The sequence below is a fragment of the Lethenteron reissneri genome, chromosome 8 (genome assembly GCF_015708825.2).
Source record: "Lethenteron reissneri isolate LAM-NWPU_2019-01 chromosome 8, ASM1570882v1, whole genome shotgun sequence".
Taxonomy (NCBI): Eukaryota; Metazoa; Chordata; class Hyperoartia; order Petromyzontiformes; family Petromyzontidae; genus Lethenteron; species Lethenteron reissneri.
The window spans coordinates 12,808,072-12,833,819 of NC_083786.1; the positions used below are offsets into that span (position 1 = coordinate 12,808,072).

At 45.0% G+C, this 25,748-nt stretch overlaps 1 protein-coding gene across 5 annotated transcripts in view; it reads right to left on the bottom strand.

Moving 5' to 3' along the window:
• Nucleotides 1–2,225: 2,225 nt before the first annotated feature.
• The window catches only part of PTPN14 (protein tyrosine phosphatase non-receptor type 14), a 62,209-nt gene continuing 38,686 nt past the window's right edge, over nt 2,226–25,748 (bottom strand). For 4 of the 5 annotated variants that reach the window (XM_061580434.1, XM_061580450.1, XM_061580441.1 and 1 more), the window contains 11 exons: nt 23,947–24,336; nt 23,230–23,688; nt 20,258–20,683; nt 16,331–16,558; nt 14,233–14,460; nt 11,399–11,536; nt 10,249–10,467; nt 9,730–9,858; nt 8,865–9,099; nt 4,984–5,147; nt 2,226–4,237 (listed from right to left, as the gene is read on the bottom strand). In XM_061580434.1, coding sequence (XP_061436418.1) covers nt 4,109–4,237; nt 4,984–5,147; nt 8,865–9,099; nt 9,730–9,858; nt 10,249–10,467; nt 11,399–11,536; nt 14,233–14,460; nt 16,331–16,558; nt 20,258–20,683; nt 23,230–23,688; nt 23,947–24,336 — 2,745 coding nt within the window. In that variant the 3' untranslated portion in view covers nt 2,226–4,108. The remainder of the gene's footprint in view (nt 4,238–4,983; nt 5,148–8,864; nt 9,100–9,729; nt 9,859–10,248; nt 10,468–11,398; nt 11,537–14,232; nt 14,461–16,330; nt 16,559–20,257; nt 20,684–23,229; nt 23,689–23,946; nt 24,337–25,748) is intronic. The other variant, XM_061580429.1, reaches the window with a different exon arrangement.

Below are 25,748 nucleotides of genomic sequence, written 5' to 3' on the forward strand. Positions count from 1 at the left end.
CCAACCCTCGCTGCCTGCACAGCGCTTTGATTAGAGGCGTGCGTATTCAAGTCCATGTCAGGCAAAAATGATGACAGAAAGTCGAGAAAATTCCGCTTATGCTGTCAAACTAAATTAAAAGGCACAATCAAGCCATTCCACGGACGTAAGAAAGGAGGCACACATTGTTGATGAATAGTGTTTTTTTGCAAGATGGTTAAGCTCCAAATTTAAAAACATATCATTGTACGCATAGGGAGATAACAACCAATAACAAATGCAGTAAATAAGTTATATTACAACGAAAGCAATACTCATAACACGACATGATCACGTGTAAGTGCCGTAGCTTGAATGGTAGATGCTATATCACAGCATGGCCTAAAAGTAAATGTCCATGCACAAAAAATACATTTTGTTCAACAGCAACACGTGTGGGCTATAATGAGTACAGATGCTGCTGGCCTTCGATGAGGATGATTTGCAACACACCATATACAGTACTGATGATACATATGTACACGTGTTATAATGCGTCCCTTAAGATTGGGTGTTTAATAACTTTTTTCATGTCAACCCTCTTCGAGTCAAGTTGTCCCTTGCTACCCCTGAACAAACGGAAATGAAGATCTTGGCAAGTTTCCCTCTCCTAGTACAGGACACCGATACATTGAGCATTTGGACAGTGCTCACCGATACTACCCAGTCTTAACAGGAGACGCATAATTGCTGTTAAAGGAGAGTTCATCTCGTCAATTGTGTCTTGTAATTTACACATTTCAAATGTACCATATGGCCTATTGTCTGTACCAGTATTGTGTGTACCTGTTTTTGATCATTCCATTTTGTGTAGCGGGGAAGGCAGGCTATGACCAAGGCAAACATGAGTGACACAAAAGCGTCTGAGTACATCCAAACATGATAAAGGAATGTGCATACAGCAACAATATACCAAGACACACGGTCAAGTTGAAAGGTATCAGAGGGGCCCATTCCCAGACTCCGTTTAGACCCAGCAAATGATCTAAGAACACTTCATATTTCATTTTTTAAAATGCAACATCCAACCTGCCCAAGTTATTCACAAGATGCTGGATTATTCGATACGCTTTCATTACGTTGATTGGCTTCACTGGACGTGGAAGCTTTAAAAATCGAGCCGAGGACCACTTCACTGGGTTTACATGGAGCCTAGGTACAACGAGTGGCAGCATTGTAGACTGCCTTATGGCACAACAATTAGCTAGGGGCAGTATTGTTGTGCTCTCTGAACATATATGCACCAAATTAATTTTCATTATGCGCTGACCACTTATCCATTTCCACAACATTTGGATGTTAGAACACCATCCAAAATCAGATGTCCATCTTGTAGACCATCTAATTTGACATTCGCGTCTGAAGAAGCCACCTTGAACCTGCTATTGCACTTCCCGCCACGTCGCGTCAGGCCCGTGGCATGCCCTCTGAAATGTCCTCAATTTGAAAAACTTAAAACGGGCAACAGATCAACACATTGGAAACACACAACCACGTTTTTGCACAACCTTTTGATGTTGTCTGTGTAAGACAGTTTTTCAATGTTTACCTTGTTCAACCAGTTTAGATTTGTTTTTTACATATATTAGTTAAAACTAAAAGCATGCACAATCATTAATGTTCACTGTTGAGTAATTATGACTGATCGGGTCTACTTAGTGTCACCTTTATGAAATCGGTTGTCCATGCCAAGCATATTCATCCATTGCTTGATGGCAGGAACATTTTGGAGGTTTTGCTCAAAGCACACAGGTCCTTTACATTAACCTAAACACGTAAATGGTGTTTGTTTACTTGTTATACAGCATGGCGTGACACAAATGTATATGGGATAGACGCCCACAACTGCATGAGAAATAAACCGGTTATCCTGCAAAATGTTACGGTTGTCCAGATTGACAACCAGAATTTAAAAAAATATTATACAAAAACTACATTTATGTATAACCTGCTGGAATAAACATAAAAGGCAAGTACATAAAATGATAATTCTCGTAAAAGTGCACAAAATCTGTTAAAACATAAAACAAAGATCCTATGTACAATATTATTTCCACTGCTTTTTTACATTTGCCTAAAATCTTACCCTATGGGAATAGAGGAGTGAGGGGGGGGGGGGGCAACAGAGGTGAGGTACGACGATAAGACATCTTTTTTTAAAGGACAACCATTTCCCAGGTTACAGATATCCAGGTGCCACTGTCCACTGGACAGGTAATCTGATATTTTAATCATTCGGTCATAACATTTATTGACATTGAGCAACAGTGTTTTATTTGCCAATACGCACTGTGGGAAAGTCGGCCATGGTCCGTACATAACATTCTGGTGAAGCAAATCAGACAAGGAACTATCTGGACAATGCATTCCATCCAGCCCACAAATTCAACTTTTCTCATGGTCACTGCACACACATTTCACAACAAATCTCTACTTCCGAAAGCTGACAGTTTCTGATGAATATCATACTCATTTCAGACAATGAATGAAACCTTGACGATATCATGATGAACTGGTGTGAGGAATAACATAAAGCAATATGTATGTTGGTCAACATTTTAGTTGCTTTTTTAAGTACTGCTGGACAGTGGCTAGAAATGTTTTGACACTAAATATATATATAAAATTATCGGTGAATTAAATTACGAAATATTGTACATTCACCTGAGCTGTGACCAGCCAAAATACTCTAAAATACATCGAGAATTAATGCGAGTTTGTTAAAATGTGAATTCATTTGATGTAGATCATGTGCTTGGCTTCATAAAATCGAATCGTTGCAACTTATCCACCAATTTATATATTTCATCTGCACGCCCATGAGTTCTCTTTAACGTTATTTTGCTATAAATATGAATGCTGTAGTAAGAGTACATTAATGCAAGTTTGACAGAATGTGTTGTGAGTGCACAAAGCATATTAAACCAATATTATTCAATTCCCGACACATTCTTTCGTCGCATTTTAAATACAGTAAATCCATTGTAAGAAATAAACTGTTGCTTAGCCATTAGCATGTGTTCCTTCTTTTAAGGCAGAGTGCTGAGCACATCCAGTAAGGCAGATTGGTTATGAACAAGGGTTGGCCTTTGTTAGAAAAAAACCAGGGATATTGTACAAGGGATTAAAAAAACCGCAGCTAAGAGGAAACTCTGAAAAACTACAGTAACAAAAATACATATACGCTTGGACAAGTAAACAAAGGACTGTACATATCAACACGTGTTAAAAAGGGGCGGAGGGTTTACATTTTATGTACACCAAAGAGTTTGAATGTGGTACACATACACACAAAACGACTGTATAAATACTGGGCATTCTTAAGCACATTTACTTGAAGCAGTCAATCCAGGTCAGCTGCATGAGCCGAGTTGAACAATGGTTCACAGTGTTTTGTTTCTTTTATACAACGGGCGACACACTGTTGACATCACTCAGGTTCTCAATATTCCCCTCTTACCGCCATACTTTCATATTGCTGGAAATATTGTATCCATGATGAGAGCGTTTGCATTTTCTGAGTACTTGAAAAATTGCTGCAGCACCATTGACGAGCATGTGGGATCATTTACATGTGAATGTTTTTGGGGCTTCTGGCACAATCTCCAACACGCAGCAGGGCTAAATAAGCATTGAAATGGTGGAGTTTTGTTTTAAATCAGTGTAGTACTCTTCAGTACTAAGCCGTCAGGTTCTTGATCATGCTGTAATCAAGGCGCACACACGAACAACAGTGGTGTAAAAACATTCAGATATTTTTTAGCCGAAACCGTGAACACATTTTCTTTCGAGGCCTTCGTGAAGTGTTGTCTTTCGGAAATTGCACAGGAGGCCGAAAATTGGCCTCATCCGAAGATTTCTGGGCGATCCGTGAGCTCGTCGTCAAACGGTCTCACGGCCGCCGACGTGACGCCCGCCGCCACTGCGTGAGCGCCCAACGCTGGTGCCTCTGGGCGGCCGTGGCCTTTCACGAAAACTGTTCAATGCACATACGGAATTCCCATGCCGCACACGGCTTGGACCACCCCTCCGAGACATCGCCCCCCCCCCCGCCCCCCCATTGGTCGTGCCTGAGAATCGTGGCGATGGCTCAGATGAGACGTGAGCTCCTCAGAAACTGGATGAGAGCCTGGTAGACAAACGTGTACTGGGTGATGGTCTGCACCATGAGCATCCTCTGTGTGCGCAGGATGGCCAGCACGTCAGGCACGTCCAGCTTCTGTAGACGACACGCCACAGCGCAACACCACCACCACCACAACCATCAGACTTTTATCTTATACTTTAGACTTCCAACTAATTGTTGGGTGCAAATGGTTTGATTCCAAGTAGGCCCTTTTAAACCCTCTCTACTTTACAGCTTCAAGAAATATACAAGTAATTTCAGATAAAAAATTCTACCAAGATGCTGACATGCAGCAGCTTCGCTCTTGCAAGTTATAATGCAAAAGCTTTGTCGCTCACAGCTAAACAGATGAGGTACATTCGAAATGGTAAAATAAATTCCACAGCGTTCTACAGAAATATATCAGTGCAGATGAGAAGAAAGCCGAATTAACATTTTCCCTGGCATCAATCCCACAAGACCGCCAAGCCACACCATTGATGGAGGGTTTATATTTATTATTTAAAATCGCTGCCGATAAATCGGCTGAGCGGATGGCCACCGAGGAGAGGGAGTGATGAAAGATAAAAAATGGAACGCCTCCGGTAGAACATTATTTAAGGTGATGGAGATTATGAAATCAGTTCGTGTGCAGGTGCTAGGTGGATTGTTACATTGTAGAATCATGAGAGGTGGCATTGGCATGGGAAGACCTTCATCCAGCATTGGATTGATTGTGGATGATGATGACACATCTATGACCAAATCCACATGTTACTACCAAGACGCTTGAAACCATGGCTCATAATGAAGACGAGATTGTTGCAAACAATGCATCATTCTTAACAAGGCTCACATACCTCATTGTGCTCGAGGCAAGCGATCATCATCTCCGTGAGGATGACGACGCCCGTGCGGCCGACCCCAGCGCTGCAGTGCACCACCACGGGCGGGTTGGCCGGCTTGCTGGCCTCCAGCATGTTGTTCGTGTGCCGGCGCACCGACTTGATCTCCTCCAGGTAGCCTGCCAAAGCCACCAGTGGCACACACCAATGCCATTTGTACACGCGACAGGTCTCAAGGAACAACACAGCGCACTCATATTGTACCTTGTTTGTACACGCGACAGGTCTCAAGTATGATACCGGAGGGGCAGGAGCATATAGGTTAAATAGCACGATATGGGCAGAGATGCGATCTGGCACAGCAGTTAAAACAACTGCGAGTTTATCATATCCCCTCTGTCCACGCAGCAGTATAAAATGGATACCTCGCGGTCGATCGACAGGTCGTATGTGGTGGAGTAAAGTGTGGCTACTCCTACCTCTTCCAACATGTCTGGCAGCATGATAGGGTAAGCCAAATTAGCCTCTAGAGTGGCTGTCTATTGGAATGGAATGGGGATGGATAAGCACAAACAGGATGCGGGTTTGTGTATATGTGGGGAGCAGTAGGTCCGGCAAAAACAACCCCCTACCTCCTCGTGGTGCCGGACAGAAACGTTGTGGTGGGCAGTGCCGTGGGGGGAGAGCCAATTTAACCCCTCCCCCTTCAATTAATTACCACCAAACCACGATTTAAAAATGTAACTATGCTTGTGCCGGAGGCTCCGGGAGGACAGGCGTCTATGACGTTTCCTGGCCAAACCCCATTTGGCGGAGCCAGGAGACTGAATCCTTACCCTCGGGGCTCCTCCAGAAACAACAAAAAGCCACAACGGATGGCCACGTAGAATGTTCGAACGCTCACTGCAGAGGAGAGGCTGCCACTCCTCTGTCGGGAGCTGGATCTCTGTGGAATTCAGGAGGTCCGGTGGACCGGCTCTGGCTCCTGCCACCATGAGGGGTGGACAGTCCTCTACTCGGGGCAGGAGACTGCCAAACAACAGGGAGTGGCTCTTCTTCTGAACAAAAGAATGAAGGGGGCGTGGGAGTATGGCAGTGAGGTGTGGGAAGCTGTAAGCCCCAGGCTACTTTGGGCTCGCCTTCCCATCAACCAAAGACGAGGAGTGGTGGTCGTGGTTACTTATGCCCCCACCGAAGATGAACATCTGTGGAGGGATGCAGGCAAGGCCGATGAGTCAGATGCCTTCTATGACCTCCTGTCACAGGTGCTGGCTAAAGTGGCCCCTTGGGATAGAGTCATCTTGTTGGGTGACTTCAATGCCCGAGTTGGTCATGATGCTAGCACCTGGTCTGGAGTGATTGGAAGACATGAGAGCCAGATCAACTCAATAACAACTGGTAGGAGGCCGCTAGATTTTTGTGCAGCCCAATGGGCTTGTAATTACCAACACGCTGTTCCGGCATTGGCGCATCCACACAACATCATGGATGCATGCCGGGTCCAAGCAAGAACATCTGCTGGACTACATAGTGACAGAACAGCGGATGCGGGCCCATGTCCTTAACACCAGGACCAACCGTGGAGCTGACCTGCCCACTGACCATTGACTTGTCATCTGTAAGATGCGCCTGCCATTCTTCCACTCCGGTGGTGGGTGTACACACAGGACCATTCAAACCCATAGTGGCATGGACTCAGCTAGCGGATGAAAGTTACAAGCGAGAATTGCATCATCGCGTGCGGCTGGGGTTGGCATCGCCCCCCACTCCTGATGTCGAGGGGAAATAGACGAGGTTTAGGACTGTGGCTCATGCAGCTGCAATGGCTGCTTTGGGCACATGGTCTAGACCTCAGAGACCCTGGCTGACAGAGGAGGTGTTCAGGCTGGCTGAGAAAAAGCGACAGGCCCACTCTCATCATCTACAGCATCCCACGTCAGACAATGAGGAGGCTAACCGCAGCCTTCACTCGGAGGTTCGCAGAGCCGTGAGGTGCTGCAAGGATGGTTATAGTAGTCGCGGGTTGCTGAGGAGATGGAGTCTGCCTCAATGGCCCGCGATCACAAATCGCTCTTTAATTCCATAAAAAAAGTAACCTGCGGCGCCACACTTATTACCATCATTAGGAGAAATAATGGCAATCCAATCTCCAACCCCCAGGAACAGGTTTGCAGATTTGCTGAGCATTTCTGTGAGGTCCTGAGGGAGGGGAAATCCCTCAGCCTGGAAAACATCGTGGGACAAAGTGGGGATGACCCTGCTTTAGGCTGCGGTGCCTCAAATATTGGAAGTCACCCCCTGTGAGTGGCTGGCTGAGGTGCCATCTGTTGAGGAAGTACTAAAAGCGATCCAGAGCCTGAGACCAGAAAAGGCACCGGGCAGAGATGATCTCCCAAGCAAAATGCTGTGGGAGGGTGGCATTTGTGCACAGACTGCCCTACATGATATCATGATAACAGTCTGGACCACTGGATGGGTTCTGCAGGATATGAAGGATGCTCTGGTGGTCCCCCTCTTTAAGAAGGGGGATCGCACAGAATGTAACAACTACAGGGGCATCTCACTCCTCAGTGTGCCGGGAAAGGTTCTGGCAAGGATTATTCAACATCGCCTTGCCAGGCACGCTGAGGAGAGGCTTGCGGAGCCCCAATGCGGTTTCAGGAAAGGGCGGTCCTGCACAGATGCCATATTTTCTGTCCGTCTGCTACAGCAGAGGTGTAGGGAATTCCAACAAGATCTACATCTCTGCTTTATTGACCTGGTCAAGGCCTATGATACCATCATTAAAGACATTCATGATGGTGAGCGGGCCCGGGCCAAACTACGTGGCTGGGAGTCGGAGCCATTCCCTGTTCACTTTGGGATGCGACAGGGATGTCCTCTGGCTCCCACATTATTTAACATCTATTTCGACCACGTAGTACATGAAGCCTTCGATAGCTGTACCGGAGGAATATACATCTGGTACAGATACAATTGGAGGCTGATCGATGCCCGGATGCGGTCAAGGGATGGCTCCCTATTGCTCAACCATGTTACGTATGCCGATGATCTGGTAATTGCTGGGTTTAACCAGGTTGGATTGTGTGAGGAGCTCACATATCCTTGAAAGATCCCATCGGTGACCTCCTCCGGCAGGCAAGGCTGCGTTGGCTGGGTCATGTAGCCCGCATGCCCAGCCACCGCATGCCTAGACAGCTTTTGTTCGGCCGGATCGAGGGGGCTAAAGGGGTGCGGCACGGGCTAGAGAAGAGATGGAGTGATGTGGTACAGGAGGATGTGGAGCTGAGTGGACTTGCCGATCACTGATCGGCCTCTGTGAAGGAGGCTCGTGAAGGACGCTACAGGGCAGCTGGAGGCAGTCGCCCTCCAACAATGGAGGGCGGAGGAGCGACGCTCACAACAACGAGCAGAGCGCCGAGTGACTAAAGCACAGCAAGTTGGCCAAGTAGGGGGCACAGATGGTGCATCAGCTAGTCATCTCAGTCGACCCGTGGCACCTGGGTCTGCCCCGTGACCTCCTGCCAACGGGCGTTCGACACTTCACGTGGCCTCAGCGTGCACATGGCCTGGCACAAGCGTCGTGGTGACGTCACCGCCACTTAGTGGCGAATGACGGCTGTTTTTGTTGTTGGGGAGCAGTAGGGCAACGGTTAGAGTGTTTGCACTGCGAACCCGGCAACCCGAGTTCGTTTCACGCTCACCGCCAACACCAGTGATGATTATTTGAATCGGTCCTGGGCCTCCCCAGGTCCTCAAAAGAGGGAGATAGATGCGGCCGGGTGAAGTACTGGCCACGCACCCCCTCGTGTGCCGTCCCAGCCTTCATAGGTGCTCACTAACAGCACTTACCCCAAGTATGTTCAGACTATATGGGGGATCTTTGTTTTACTTACCTAAGAATCCCTGCACATGGTCTGGGCAACCATGGTCAGGCCAGTCTGTGTACTGCAGGTGCCAGACGGTCCTCTCGTGCCCATCCAACAGGTGCTTGAGCTTGAGGCCTGTCGTGGCGTAGCAGCCAAAGTCCGTGCGGAACTTGGTGGTCACTTTAAACTTGCCGTACGTCACCGAGCTGTGCCGCGAGCCCAGCTTGGGCCAGTAGCGGTGGCTCTTTGACTTGCCTCCCTCCTGCCGAGCGACAAGACAAATAAAACACCCGTAGAATTACTCTCGCTCTACATCGAATGTGGGATGACACACGAGGCTTATGAGGTTGAACAGGAAAATTACATTACCAGTGGCTATCAGGAAATTGCAAGCATGTGTAAGTGACTGTAGTTTGTGCTGCAATGAGAAGAAAATTGTGCATTCAAAACAAATAAACATAATACAATGTAAAAAATAAATCAGTCAATGGTCTCACGTCGACAGAACAATGAACAGCACTTATCTCGTCAAGGCTTTGGCACGTGAATATAGGTCGACAATCAGATAGACAAAGTGTACACAAAGAGATAAGGAGTGGCTTAAGATCTCTCCTAGTTATGAGCCACCAACGAAAAATAGTGTAATTTGTGTAAAACTATTAGCCGACTGGGATGGAGTGGTTGCCTCCTGGATTTGTTTGCCAGCTCTGATAAACATCAGCGTCAAGTGATATTGGAACCAGTCCTGGGCAACTTCTTTACCAATCCACCCTGACCAGCGTGGTAACGTTTAGTCAAACAACCCCCATGACCAACACGGGACCGGGAGGGGCCTTTATGGATCAGTGCATTGACAAGGGTAAGAATAGCAATAAGCCGAGTGATGTGTTACCTCCTCTTGAGTGACCATGGCAATGACATTGACGCCTTCCTCCCACACCATCTGCCAGAAGTCCTGGCAAGTGCATGGCAGTGGTCCTTGTGTTGCAATGTAATGCCACTCCTCCCCACTTACAGTAACCTGTACACACGCACACACACAGCCATATGTAAGCTTGCAAAATAAAGCTCTAAAACCAAAAACCCACAGCATTTTTGCATTTGAAAATATATACAAAACATTCTATTACTTTTCTCAGATGCATTGAATGCAAATTTAGCCACGTGAAAAACATTTAGAAGAAGTGCTTTCGAGTTGTAACAACGCGATATTCGCTTTTGTGGCGTTCCTGAAGAAGCTCTGAGCATGTAGAGAAAAACATCGGACATCATGCTGAACAACAAGCAGTACAGCCCGGAAACACTCGAAAGCGATGCAGGAAAAACCACAAAAAATCTACGCAGCAGCTTGAGAAAAGAAGATGATCCCTCTTATTTGATGGCTGTGAATGTTGGCGCAAGATGCACGTGCCTGTACGCGCGACGCGTTGACATAACCAGTGGGGTTGTCCTTGCTTGGCAAGAGCTCGATGCGGTTCTCCTCGTATGGAACAACGTCCTTGAAGCGGTTGCGATCGTGGTTTTCGGAGAGCGTAGCAGTGCTGCAGTCGGCTTGCGCGCGCTTCTTGAGCACGCGCTCGTACTCGGTGAAGACCATGCCCTGCTCCAGACGCTCTTGCAGCATCTTGCACTGCAGAACACATGGCAGAGAAATTAAAGACGAGTTAACCAGACGCAGCAAAGCAAACACAGTGTACCGTGCACAGAACTGGGGGTATAATTATAAACTGATCATTTACAGCAAACTTGGTCAATCCACTGCTGGATGAAGGCCTGACCAAACTGTGTCGGTCAGAGGTTGTTTGACAAAACTTGACCAGACTGGTCTGTGTGGGTTGGTCAAGGGGGTAACCTGCACCTATTTAGATATCAATCATCACTGATACCTGTGGCCAGGATTATAAATTAGGTTGCTGGGTTAACAGTACAGTGCACTAACCACTGTGCCACCAATTCACTCCCTAGGTATAATGTGGGACTACTTATTATAATGTCTTTTGCATGTAAATTGTAATCGTGATGAGGAGCAGATTCTCAAATTGCAATATGAACCTTATGGCGGTACTCCGGCTCTCGCATAATGTCCGTGATGCATGTCATTTTTAGTCTGTTGATGGTCGGCGATGCGGCAATCGACTCATCTCGACGAGCTGTACTCACTATGCACCACCACAGTGCGTGCGAGCGTTCAGGGTTTCGGCGCAATCGTCCTCGCTGCGTTTCGACATTGCGGAGTGTGGCACCGATTTAGGATTGATTGGTACCCCAGTCGCGGAGTTAAGTACACCCCTGGAAAAAATAGTGTCCCAGAAATAAAATATTTAATTGCCACGGCCATCTTTTATAATTTTGTACCCCGGGGTACCGCTATAAGGATCATATATCTGCCCATTGTCCTAAACTAAACGATAATCTCCAGTTTGTTGAAACAGAGGCAACACCATGGCAGTACAATGAGTATACCTGTGCGTCACTGCACATGTATTCTAGTTGTTTCTGCTGTTTGCAGCTTCATGGACAACCCCCCACTGCTCACGAGGCACACGTCAGTTTGTTCTCACCCTTTCATCCATGGGCACCTTGGGGGGCTCCTCCTTGACCTCCTCGGGCAGGGGGATGCGGGACATGGAGAGGCCGTTCATCACAGCCATCTTGAGAGGGCCCATCTTTTTGATCTCCGCCGTGTTTCCTCGCTTCTTCTCAAGGAAGGGAACCACACAAAGGACCACGATGGTAAAGCATCCGTAGGAACACTATCTAAGAGCAATAATAACACACAAGGCCTTTATTTCATAATCAGAATCTGCATATAGACCGGAGGAATCCAATGAGCTAAGAAGCTCTTCTACACAGATGCCCAGTAAGGGCAGGAAAACCTCAGTCTCTCAGCTGCGGTTTTTAGGTTGATTCTGGCTATTGGATGTTTTATCAATTCCAGCATTTTACATGCTGTAGAAGGTACCACGAGGAAACTCATACATTTCGAGGGCCGGAACACTTAAATCTCTGCACAGATGTAATCAAGAATCCACTTCTGTACTGCCATCTCCTGCCCACCCCACAGCCTCAGCCTGTAAAACACTTCAAGTTCCAGGCAGTCTTCCATTCAAGTACCAACTGAGCTGAAGTCCGCTCATCTTCCAAAACCCAATGAGGTTGAAGACCTTCAGTGTGACAAACTATGCAAATGTCTGTACGAGAAAAAGGTTTTGGAGACCGAAAAGGTAACCAAAAGATGGAAATAAATGCACGTTCAACATTGTAAGAAATCTCACACCACTGTTTTGAGATGCAAACCAATTGTTGCCTGGCGACTCAGTGAACATGTACACATTTTATGAACAGTGTACTTCATGTGAACATATGTTTGCATGCGTCCATTCATGTAAACAGTTTATAATCTTGTTTACTTTGTTCCTGTTAGGCTTCACTTCAACAAATTACATTCACTTGGGCTTTAATTACAGAAACTACCTTTCCACTGTTGTGGTGCAGATAAAAAAAATCAGCTCCCTTCACATGTCCATGGCTGTTAACCACAAAATATACAAGCCTGTGGTGTGTGACTCAGAGACTAGACATGCTGCAACAGAGCCAATAACTAAATATAGAGCAATGGAATGCAGTGTTCTGTCATTAAGCAATGTGCCAATCCTTGCTACTGAACACCCAATATCACAGACCATCATCACTTTGCACAGCATGAGTAAATATATCTTACGAAATATACTGTATATAAGCAACATGTAAGACGGTTTGAAGTGCATGTGTGTATTATTATAATACATTCTAAACCTTATGGGAACGTGTTTTTGCGAGGCTCCGTGTCTGTGCGAGGCTCCGTGTCTGTGCGAGGCTCCTGTGTGCATACATTTACACTGAAACATTACACCTTAGGGTATACATTTACACTGCGTGTTTAGCTGTGTTTGAATTGTGTGGGCTTCTTGAGTTGTACACACACTGTGGAACACCCCTTTGTGACAACGCTTTTTGAATTGTTATAAAAAATAAGTCTTATAAAATAGCTTGTTTGCCAATGACAGATAATGGACTCCATGCTGGTAGCTCAAGGTTGGCACTGTACTTGAGCAGCAAGCAACAACTGCCTTGATGACGCATACTTTGGTCTCTACTAGACTTTAAATATGGCCTAAGAGTCATTATAACTAACTACTTAACTATTTTTTTTATTTTAGCAGGTAAGGCCCCCTGAGCTACATAGCTCTTTTTCAGCGACCTGGTCACAAATGATAACTCAACGAAGTGGCTTATCATGTGTAAATGTATAGTCAGAAAAAACTCTAAGCGCATGTTTCTAAATTTAGAGGGAAAAACTAAAGGGCCCGGAGAAAAATCCAAGTGACCACAGGGAGAAAGACATGCAAACTGCAAATATACAGGCGTCAGGGTCAGGATTGAACCCACAACCTACTGTACACCAGGCAATGTAGTTAACATCTCACCATCGTGGGGCGCCATGCTAGTGAGATGCCTACACTTGCTTACCCGGAAAAGCCTCATTGACTTTTAACTTCATATCAAAGAGAAAAATGTAACTCGAAAAATAGTCCTTTCTGAAAAACACCATAATTGCTTTTTATTCAGGTGCACTTCAATTTCTACTCTGAACACTATGAGAACTTAATATCAACAAGTAACTACACGTGAATATACTACCGTGGCCTGGATAAACAATATCAGGTGCTGAATGACATTCTGCGCACCAGGTCCAATGCCAGAAAAAAACCATAACTTTACAGGAACATTTTGGATATAAAACACCGGCAGTAGTTTATATTTATATTTTTATTTCTGTTGCATAACTGGCAGCACCTGCTATGTGGATACGTGTCGACAGTGACAGAAACGGTCGGGTGGCTGTGGCTGGAGAGATCAGAGCTGAGCTGGAAACACCGAGATCTTGGGTTCTAATTCAGGCACCTTCCAGCGATTAAACAGGGTACTCAACTGTAGTGATTGTATTATCTCGGCCCAATCACAACCAAAACAAACCGTTACATTCATAATGGTTCATCAATTATTTGGCTAAAATCCAGCCCTGAGAATAAAAAAGTTGGTTTGACTGTCTCACAAGGAAGCATCAGCCTCATATGCAAAGCAGGGTGGAAAAGCGCTGCCCTCTACGGTACGGACCAGAGGTCACTTGAAGCCATCTCAGGAGGCAGCTCTTCCATGGGGCCATTCTCGAGAATGGCGGCTTGCACTGCGCTGCGAGATTTTAAAATAAAACGTCTTCTCACGACATGGCACCGACAGCACGCGAGGGATCAAATTGGAGCCAGGGGGTGGAGAAAATTCCTCTCCCCGCCGAAAATCCATATCGCAGCGCCTTACGTGTGCAAAAATGACAAGGCATATCGCGGCTCCTTACATGCAGCAAGAACTCCCTCTCCACGATGTTGTCGGTGAGAGAGAATAGCTCCGAGACGGGGCGCTCCCGCGGGGTCTCGCTGCGCACGCGCTCCTTGCCGGCGCTGCTCAGGTCCGGTTCGGAGACGGACGGGCCAAGGGAAGCGCCACCCATGCCCACCGCGGCACCCTTACAGTCCACCAGCGGGCTCATGCCGCCCATCTGCTGCGCCATCAGCCCAGAATTGTGCTGCACACAAAGGGACGAGGAAAACGTGGGGTTAAAACAAAGACTCTCACCTAAAAAAAATTGCTTCTTTATGCAAGTCATAGCAGGTCTATGAGTTGTAAAGTTCAGAAATGTTTTGCAATCTCTACATTGTTGTTTATATTGTCTGCTTATCAAATGTTTCCCCAATTCTGTCAGTTTTACATTGCTGATAAAACCTTTGAGACCTAATATAAAGCCACAGAGCTGCTTGCTCGTATTATGACGAGATGGGTGGACCAGTGCCGCAGAGGTTAATGCACTGTGCTGTGAACCTGGCAACCCGAGTTTGATTTCAGGCCACAGCTAAGATCAGTGGTGAATGATATCCGAACCGATCGTTGGCCCTCCCTTCACAAATCCACAAAGACCAGCATTTGGTGCGGGACCTTTCTCTAGTCGTGGACTTACAATTCACTGTTCATATATTCAGTTTAACACGTAGGCTTTCGCAACCAGTATTATCCATAAAGGTTTTTGGGTTAGATCGCGTTATTATAAATGTGTCGCAACCCTCCTACCACCCGACCCAGCCAATCAGTAAAAAATGTTTCACGTAAAAAAAACGCCAAATAGTTACTTCTTCAGCCCACCGGTGTGTTTGAAGAGTGAATCCACAACATTTAGAACTTGAGTTTGACGTTTCACTGGTAATTACATCCAACATCTTCGGGCGATTTGCCAGAATAGTGAAACCATCCATCTGCTTCCGGTCTTAAATAGCGCAGGATGACGTCAAAATTGTTTATATACTGTTTATTATAACTAAACATTTTTGTACTGCCTTGAATTTCCCATATTCAGGGGAATTAAGTTTAAATGGAGCAAGTTTCCAAACAGTTTATGTGTCACTAATTGGTTGTAGATTAAACATAACCAACATAATAATGTAATTTGATAAAATCTGTTTTTAAAGGAACATCCTATTAAACAAAATCTTTATAGCTCATTACATAGCAAGACGAAGTTACAAATGGAACACTTTTAAATTGAAATACAAATGTACAAATACATGGCACTGCAAATACCCACAAGGAACGAAATGGACAACTGGGATTTGTGACATTCCTTCACTTCGGAAAGACGATTCAAGGGAATAAGTGTCCACGAGAAGTCCTTCTACTCATTCAGACTGCACGGCCAAGGTAAAAGTCTAAAACGTCTAATTAGATGGCAATTGGTCACACACATAACCCTCAATAAACATTCGTGTTATAATAGTCAAGGAATGTATAAATGCTAGTTCTTTTTGCAACCTTGTGACTTGACAATACCTACAAATTAGTTCATGGATGTTAAGGGTTACCAATATTATGGTAACCATGACCATCCGTGGAGGGTAGTGCTGGTGTCTTGGTTAACACGCTGAACTTCCTAACCATGACTAATCTATAACAGTTGCTATTCACTGGCCATACAAAATCATTCCAATCAGTCGCAAGTCATATCTAAACCTGATCCCGGGCTCACCAATCCACCAACACAAACTAACTAGCGTGGAGAAGTATGGTCAAGTAACCCCTATGACCAAAGTCCTTCATCCCGCAAAAAGATTCACAAACGACTGGAAATTATAATTTTTACGTCCCCCTGCTGCAAATTGGGAATGACACTTAAGAATCAAGCCGCTGTGTTTTATGTCATCTTCGTCAATGACCCATCATGACAGCCCTCCAAAGTGTCGCCAATTTGTACCGCACATTGTTTGGCACAACCAGAAAACACATCGGGGGACCATGCAGTACACCCACAAAAAAACCTGCGCAGATCTTGACGTCACCACCCACTAAGTTAACCCAAGCGGCAAGCGCTACATGGCAAGGGGTGAGCGGAATGCCACGGGTGTCGTTACCGAGGAGGTGGTGCCGATGAGGAAGCTCGACGTATCCTGCCCATAGGCATACGAGGGCCGCTGCGGTGCGGCCACCTGTCCGCCAGGGTACTCTGGTGGGGGCCGTTTGGGGATATTGGCGAGCACAGCCTGCAGGTGGGATTTGTATTCCTGCGGGGTCAGGACAGCCGGCGAGCGTGGTGGCATGGGCAGCACGTAGTCTTGCCTCTCCTCGATCTCCACCTCGCCCTGGTTGCCACGCATTCAGCACAAGGCAGGAGGGGGTTAAATATGCTCACGATCTATATTTTTCAAATATAAACCGACATTGATTTGATGGGCTGGGAGAGCACAGGGTAATGCACAGAACAAATGTATTTTGTGGACAATACTGTATACGAATTCAAGCAAAACATCGCACAATGGTCATCTTGCTCAATCCCACACTTACACTCAAAGTCAAATCTCAACAAAATTCGATTTGAAAAAGTTCCAACTCGGCGGTCATTGGACATTTATCTTTTTTGACGTAAAATGACGACTACTGTAACGCGAAACTGTTTTGTATGTATAATTGGTAATGTCGGTATCACAATAAAAGCAGTCTGTGTTAACAAAAGCCTACTTTTCAACTAGAATATATTGGTTGTCATGACACCACATGTGGGAAAAAAACTGATTTTTTTTGGCAGGAAAACCAAACAAGAAAAGTTTCCAGAGTGCAAACGTGTAGAAGATTATACCCCGTTACGTCATTAACAAGGTCAGCCCTATCGTGCCACACTGCAGCCATTGGCAGGAAAGGTGTACACAACGCTTAAGCCATGCCAACGAGTGCGCAATTGGCTCCTGTTAAAGTAAACCGGCGAATAGAAATGGCAGCTATGGAAGCGATTAATGCATGGGCAGTTGTTCGTCATGCTCACTGAGCTCTATCCGGCTGCTCTGTGGGACGAACGTCAGCAGGGCTTGAATTGACGTAGTGGGGTTTCTTTTGGCCATTTAATGCAATTTTCAATACGTTACAGTGTAGAAAACACACTAATGAATTTTAACCAGCTGATGTAAGTGCATTCAACCCCTACGCGTCAATTTAAATTCCATTAATGCTCTTTTTATATTATATTTGTGGCTGCAATTACAAAGTATTTTGGATTTGTGTCATTAAAATAATAGTTTTAAGTCTCCAAAAGGAAATAGGCTGCATCAGAAATGGTTCAATTGGCAGCCAGATTTCAATTTAAAAGCAATAACTTTCAGCTGAACATATAAGCAGGGCTCCTTTATGTATGTCTCCCCGCGTAAAAAAGTTTAAATATTTTTACACAATCCATCACCCTCACAGTCTCCTGGGAATGCAGATCAGCAACATTAATTAAAGGCAAACTTTGGACCGGTTTTGACACTAGCCAGGTTTGCTTGAATCAATGCTGGTGATCTGCCATGTTACAGTCAAGGACCCTCGATTTAAGATGTGGATTTTAACGTGTAGCTGGATCTTTTAAAAGGTACTGTTATGAACCGTATCAGCTCAAAGAAGACTCGCATAATTTAAATTATCTGATATTCCTAAGCTTCACAAAATAGAACCAACGATCATAAAACTCTGTCATTGTTTAAAGGCAGACAACACGAAACAGAAGACTGCTGCCATCTGTTTTACATTTGTCCACGTGGCCAACATAACTGCAGTTGCTTTCCAGTTGATCTTGGCACATTACAAATATGTACACAAGTCATTGGGCTTTATTACTGTTATATTTGAAGCAATACTTGTTATTCATACTATGTGGTTAAATTAAATCCTTGTATTTAGTTTCTTCCCACTTTAAATTAACTTAAACTGGATTTAGTACATTTGGAAAAACAACTGCAGCTAAATGGCTATTGTGTAAAAAAACACCATAAACAGTCATTAAACTAAAACAATATTTTAAGGTACAAATGTACAAAGCAATTTTCCAAGACTTTTGACTGCAGGTTATATCCAAGAATGCAATGGATTCCTATTTCTGAAGATTACAAAATACATTTAAGAAAATATAATCCATGGTACTGTTTATCAACTACAATTTACAAAGCATCATTAAAAACTTTTAATGATAAAACCAGGGATCACGTATAAAAACTCAGGAAAGAAAAACAATTGCTCCCGAGTGTACCTCCCTCCAATCAACACGTACATAAATAATGCGGAAACATATGAAAGCATTTCATTTCAAACTTAAAAACAAAAACAATTTTTTGTTCAATGTTAAATTGTTAAATCTGCAGAATAAATCACACAGGCTTATTTTATGAAGTAGATCACTTGAATATCATTAGTATATTACAAATATACACAGCACATCTGCTTGGTGCAAAACTATCTAATAACGAGTGAGAAGTCCACTCAGATTCAATGGTAAGAAGTTCACATCAAAGGAATGTAAGCACACTGGTGATTTAACTACTTTCATGTCATTAATTTATCAAACCATATATTTTAAAAATTAAATAAAAGCGATCTTGAATAACAACACAACTCCACAATATTGAGCAAAATCTTGATTTGAAGCTTTCGTGACTGCAGGAATCCATACTCTTTGGTTCTTTCGGTAAAGTCACCGAAAGAACCAAAGAGTATTTAGCATAATGTTTAAAAATGTAAAGGAGCTCCAGCCCGGATAGGTCTTGAACTCGGCCTTTATTACGACTTGAGCACATTGTGTCACGCACCAGGAAATTACTCAGCTCAGGCGGCCCGAACCATTTCTATCTGCTCCTTTTTAGTCACTTCTCTGTCTTTTCTGACACTTTCCTGCCTCTCCACCACTCCCTTTCGTTTCTCCCAACGGACTTCCAACCGACGCCGCATTTGCATTTGTTTGTTCCCCGGCTTCTTTTAAATTACCCCGACGTCAATCTGATGTGAATCCACCTTCCAATCAGATCGTGCGCCCCCACGTCGGCTGCTCCTGTATTAGAACACCAGTCAGGGTCGAGCGTGCTATTTGAACTCGCACGACGTTCGACCCGGTGAGTATATATATATATATCTGTGGAGTCATTAATAGGGTTTGCCTAATATACTTTTTTGGGTTAGATCGCGTAAATATATAAATGTGGCGTTAAACCCGCCACCACCCGACACAGCCAATTAGTAAGGTTTGTCACGTAAACACAACATGCCAATTCGTTACTAGTACAGCACGCCAGTGTGTTGGAAAGCAAATCCACAACATTTACAATCCGAGTACAACGTTTCGCCAGTAATTACAACGAGCATCATCCGGCGACAGCCAGATTTGTTCGCCTCTCAGAATCTCTCACAAAAAGTAAGTTCGCACCACAGCTATTGACAGCTGCAGTGTCAGAGGCAAAGTGACGGGGGGGGGGGGGGCACGCATGGCGGATGACATCGCAGCGCACTTTAGTGGGGGAGGCGCCCGTGTTCCCGGGCAAGAGTTGTACCCCCAGTGATGCCAATACAGTGTATGATTTTAAAATGGGGTTTATGTCAGGTACCAATATATTTTAAATGCTACAACGTATAAGCAGCATCCTGGTTGAATCGTAATTGGCCAACTTATTAGGTTGTAAGTTCAACTTCAGTTGCAGCAACAACATATCGTAAGCTTTCAAATGACACCATTGAAATTGGCAGAGCAGTTTACTTGTCCAGACAAGCATACAACTTTCAATATTTTTATTTTTATGCAGGTTTTAAAGGGTGCTGAATCCAAATATAACAGCAGATTTAAAAAAAAATTAATTTTCATTCTGGTCATCACATCATAATTTCGACAACTACATTTTTGGGTGCTTTTTGGAACAGTGACGCTTCACGTAGGGTATGCACGAGACAAGCGAGTCAACTGTGATCGCTGGATCGAGGTTGTATCCAACAGCAATGGGGACTTGATAACCCCAAAGGAAAGTGGTTTAATGTTTCCGTGCAAAACGTACCTCTCCTTCACTCTCACTGCTGTGGATGAGCACCGTGGCATCGGAAGGAGACTTCTTGTGGCTGTATGACTGTGGCCTCTGAAGTTCCAGCTCTTGCTGCTGCTGCTGCTGCTGCTGCTGCAGGGGAGAAGCAACGACCGCTGGGGGCCTCAGCCCCTCCTCCATCTCTCGGGGCTGATCCAAAGACGCCGAAGGCGGTAGGACTTTTAGCACGGTGGTGTCGGTGCCCACAATCGGCCTCGGCCGGCCCGACGCCCGGCGCGAGATAGCCAGGGCCTCCACCTCACGGGCTAGGCCATTGGCCCCGGGCGTCAGGGCCACGGGGGGAGTGGCGCCAAGGCTGTTGCGTTTTCGCAGGCCGCGAAATCGAGTGAGCGGCTCGCTCACCTCCAGCAGGCTGCGGTGCACGACAGGAAGGCTGTCCTCCTGCACGCAGCCACACACGCCGTGGGTTCATTGAGTGCAGAGTGAAATCTTACATCACGTAAACCTCCCTCTTGACCAATTTTCAACTAATCACATGTTACACCAAAAGTAGTTCTCAGTCAGGCCTCTCTAAATATTCAGGGTGTCATTAATTCTACGGTTTTTTTAAGCTAAAACTTTTATATTAACGAAAAAGTGTTTGTGTCACCATTGTGAGAACTAAATAAGGTTGAAACTTGCAACTGTACTGACTGCTTTTATAGGGATTTGTCAACCCCAGCTGCTAAGCAGCCAGACTGTAACTGGGTAAAATATTGTATTCAATGTTTACTTCCAGGTCACCTCATTGTTCAGCCTTCATTTGAGATGATCATTCAATTTGTTTGAGATGTCCATGCAAGGCCGAAGAGTGGGAAAGCACACCAATTAAATTTAATAATAAAATAATTTCCGGTGGAATTGCACATCAATATTTAATTCCAGAATTGTTTAAAGTCAACCATTCTGCTTTTAACATATTTTCTCGTTGCATTTTTCCACTTTCTCTGGTGGCTCGATCAACAGAGGGGCTGTTAAGCACAAATGTAATCATCAGATTGTGATTAATTTGTTTAAAACTTCCAGTGACCGAATCTGCACTGGTAAAATGAAATGGGTGGTCGTGCACAACACTTTTGTAATAATAAACGAATTTATAGTTGTGACACCTTGAAATAATCCCATGCACATGCCATAATAAAACACACATGTAGCAACCCAACACAATCTCAAGTGTGATGAAAGGTGCTCAACTGGGAACTTTACTGGATAAATGTACACCGGTATTTTTGTTAATTTTTTTCGCTCTTTTCCCCAAATGCTTTCCCGATTGTGCTATCAGTGTCAAATCATGAGATAAATCACCTATTCTGATCTCCCATGGGACAGCGCAACCCATTGCGTGAGAGAATGGCCCATGGAAGTGTATACCACCACAACTGCCTCTCAGATCCCTTCAAGATACCTCTGGTTCACACACTTTCCCACTCACCCTGCCACTGACAGTAATGTTCGTCGCACGGCTTTCAAACTGAGCTTTTAATTTTCAGCACTGGAATTTAGCCATATTTTATTGAAGAACCAACTTTAATGAAATGGGATGTTTTTTGTTGCAGTGATTGGTGACCAGGATGAGACCATCAAACCACTACAATTGGGTGTGCTGTTTAATGACAGACAGCTGTCTAGATTGAACCCAGGGTCTCAGTGGTGACGCCTCAGTGCTTTGACCTCTGAGCTACCCCGGACACCTCGTCAATTCATTTTGTCCATGGTAAAGAAGTTAACTCATCCACTAAATCTAAATCATAGGCCATTAAATTTCTACTTTGCATGGTTTTATCTTGAACAAATGTTGTCATATTTTGTATAAAGTTAGCTTACATTTACACAGGCTCCATCCAATATAAACAAACCATTCCGTTTACAGCGTTTAACACGTACGAGTGTATAAACTGCACACACAAAAGGGCTGCAACAATATTATGAAAACATCATTAATATAGATTTGTTTTGGGTTAGATCGCGTAAATATAAATGTGTCGTTAAAACCCGCCACCATCCGACACAATCAATTAATAAGGTTTGTCAAGTAAACAGAAAATCCCAATTCGTTACGAGTACAGCACAGTGTGTTGGAGAGCAAATCCACAACATTTACAATCTGAGTACGATGTGTCGCCATTAATTACAACTAGCTTCATCAGGTAACAGCCAGAATTTTTATAAAGTTAGCTTTACAGCATTATAAGTATGTTGTACGGTAAAAAAAAATCTTAATTACAATTCGCAAACAGAAGCCATTTAGTTTTCCATTTGTTAGTCTAATAACAAAATGCTCTGTCATGTGCAATATTTTAAATTTCTCAGGTGATGCAGATGTTTTGTTCTGATTGATATTTGCTTCATTGCTGTACTTTATTTTATTTGGTTTTTCTTTTGTCATATTGGGTGACCCAGTTCACTCTTGAAATTTAGACTTTCTTGGCTTATCTCTGGAGTTCTCACCCGGTTCTCAACAAAGCAAACAAATTTACAAGGTAGCAATTGAAAAGGTATCACTTATCCATCCACTGCACAAACATGTAAAGGTGGCAGATCATCACTGAAAAAACCGTGCACACTGGTAGACAGTCTTGTACAGATACCGCAGTGTAAAGTTAGCATTGAAAACAGGGATTGTTTGCTGGAGAAAGAAGATACTACACACGAACTGTAGTTACTGTAAAAGCATGGCCAGGAAATTGACTCGTCAACCGATGTCACATGACACCACCTTTGTCGAAAAATAACAGAAGAGACGTAACATAAGTGGTGTAATTTCTTATGACATCATACCATCAGATACATTTTAAATAAAGCACACCATCCAAAAATTCATATCTTGACCTTATTTTCAGATTTTTTGTTTTAATGTCAAAAATCGGGTAAACATTGCTATGTCAAGAGCCCCAATGGAATAAATGACGCTGTTCTGCCGACTGACCGCTTCACACAGCACCGCTCACCTGGAAGGTCTGCACGGAGTGCAGCACGCGCCGGCTCACCAGGTCCGGGTTGCTGCTGCACACGCGCTGGTGGGCAACCAGGTCGGGTGTGCTGGCAGCCGGGCGCGGCCGTGGGTACGGAGGCGGTGGCCCCGATGCCGCCATAGGCGGAGGCTGCTGCGGGTGCCGCTGTGACTGAGAGGAGAGGAGACCGCGCAGCATACGGCCTGCAGGGTTCCCATAGCTCTGCTGCTGCTGCTGCTGCAAGGTTGGCACCAGATGCTGGGTAGGGGGCCCAGAGGGAGGTAGTGCCGCCGGCGGCGGTGGCGGGGGCGGCGGCGCGGTGGCAGGGTGGGCCTCCTGCGTCAGCTCGGGCGTGCTGACCGTGTGTGATATGGCGCTGGCTGCCGGTGTGTTGTAGGAGCACGGGTGACCGCCAGTGCCCAAGTATGTCGGCTGCATCGGGTGACTGTAATTCATCTGCGATGGTGATGGCGGGACGGAGGTAGAGAATCATACGTACACATAAATCGACCGATAAGTTTAACCTCAACTTAAAGTAAAATAAACAAGTGAATAATGTGTAAAGAATAACATTGGCATAAAGTATATAAACTTAGGACCGTTCTGTTGCAATACTTTCAACACCTACATAACAAAGTCATGCTTTCAAAAGAGCTACTGTGTTCACAGAGTTATTCTTAACCATCGCATTTCCTGTGTGCATTACATGCATACCTGCAGAGGGTAGTGGTGGTGCTGCTGCTGCTGTTGCTGCTGCTGCTGCTGAGGGTACTGCCCGTGGTGGTCGGCACGAATCTCAGGCTGGCTGTACACCAGGCCCTCGGGCTGTGCGTACGCATGTGCGCTGCCCAGGTTGAGACTACGCAGCGACTGACTGTGCCGCTCCATGCGGTAGGCTGCGGAGCGCTGGAACTGCCGCATCACCGTCTCGTAGTCCGGCGTGGGTCGGTACGATGGCACGATGATGGCGCTGTGCCGGTGGCTAGGCACGTAGTCGGGCCGCATGAGCAGAACCTCGCTGCCCGGGATGCTCAGGTTGGACGAGATTGGTGATGGTTGCTGCTGTTGCTGCTGCATCTGTTGCTGTTGTTGTTGCAGAAAACCCTGCGAGTATGGATTACATCAGAGTAATTTAGAAATTATAAAATGGAACAAGCCTATGACTAGATCACATGGAGTGTGCCCAATTAGGCTAGATATCAAAAGCGAAGTAATATTGAGTTTTGATGGTGTTTGGTGATTGCGGGTGTTTTAGGTTACTGCGGAGTTACATTGTTGTAGTGAACTATACTTCCCGCCTTCAACAACCTGCATTGAGTAGTGTGGTAGAAGTGTTGTCAACAACAAAGAAATCCCACAACCGCAGTGTGGGTGTGGGGATGCCCTCATACAGCAGTGGATAAAAGGTTGTTTCTGAATTGCCGTGTGATCAGTGCTATTGCTGTTTATTTCAGGATTTACAGGTTTGAATCCATGACCAGCCACCAAATAGCGCTACTGGGATAAACCAAACGGCAAACTTGGGCTGCTACTGTGTGCCTACATGTAATAGCTAATGAAAATGTACAAGTGAGTCACCATGTGCAAATGCCATGGATGTATGTGGAGCATGATTCTTGTTTACAAAATTAGAAGAGGATGGCATCATAAATACTTGCTAGAGCTAAATGACTCTGTATGCGACTCAGATGTTATTTTGTATTAAACTGCCCAGTGTAATTCCCAGCATATGGGCAGTGGTGATGATGATGATGACGATGGTGATATAATGTAAAGCATTTATAGCCATACTGAGAACATGATGGAGCTCGTTTGTGCTGCTTTGCAAAACACTGCAGAATGTGAATTCCTGCCGTATGGGGGGTGGGGGGGTTGGGCTGTGGGGTGGGTGGGGGTCAGCATACCTTAGCGATGCTGCGTATAGATGTCATCAAAGAGAAAGTTCTCCATTTTAAATTAACCAAACTTGCAGGACTGGGTTGTGCGCACAGATGTCAGGCGTGGCCAACGTGATTAATCACAATTGGCTCGCAAAGCTATTTAATCATTCATTTAAATGTAGAGCCAAAGCCTAGCTATTGCCACTGCAAACATAGTCAGCTGTGAGTATGGAAACTTAACTTTTAATAACCCTAAGCTTGCTCCAAGAATTATTTTGAAGTCTTAACAAGTGGTTAGTTAATTGTGACCCGAGATTGACTCCCGGCCACATTTATAGCAGTATCTGAACTATTTCTGGGCCCCCCTTCACCAAAGTGTCCTGACCAATGAAGTGAGTCACACACCGTAGGGAAGTCTTGATCCAGAAGTTGACTGACAAAAGACTAACTTATTTCTCAACAAAACCTGCCATTTAACTCTATGCAGTTGTTTTCTCATCACCTTCAGAGCTGTAGACCAATATGCACTTATGCACTTATTTATCCTACCTAGCATTATACATTGCTGAACACGTTCCTTTGATTTATTTACTTAACATAAAAATTAGGGAGTCGATGACCATACAACCCAGAAAG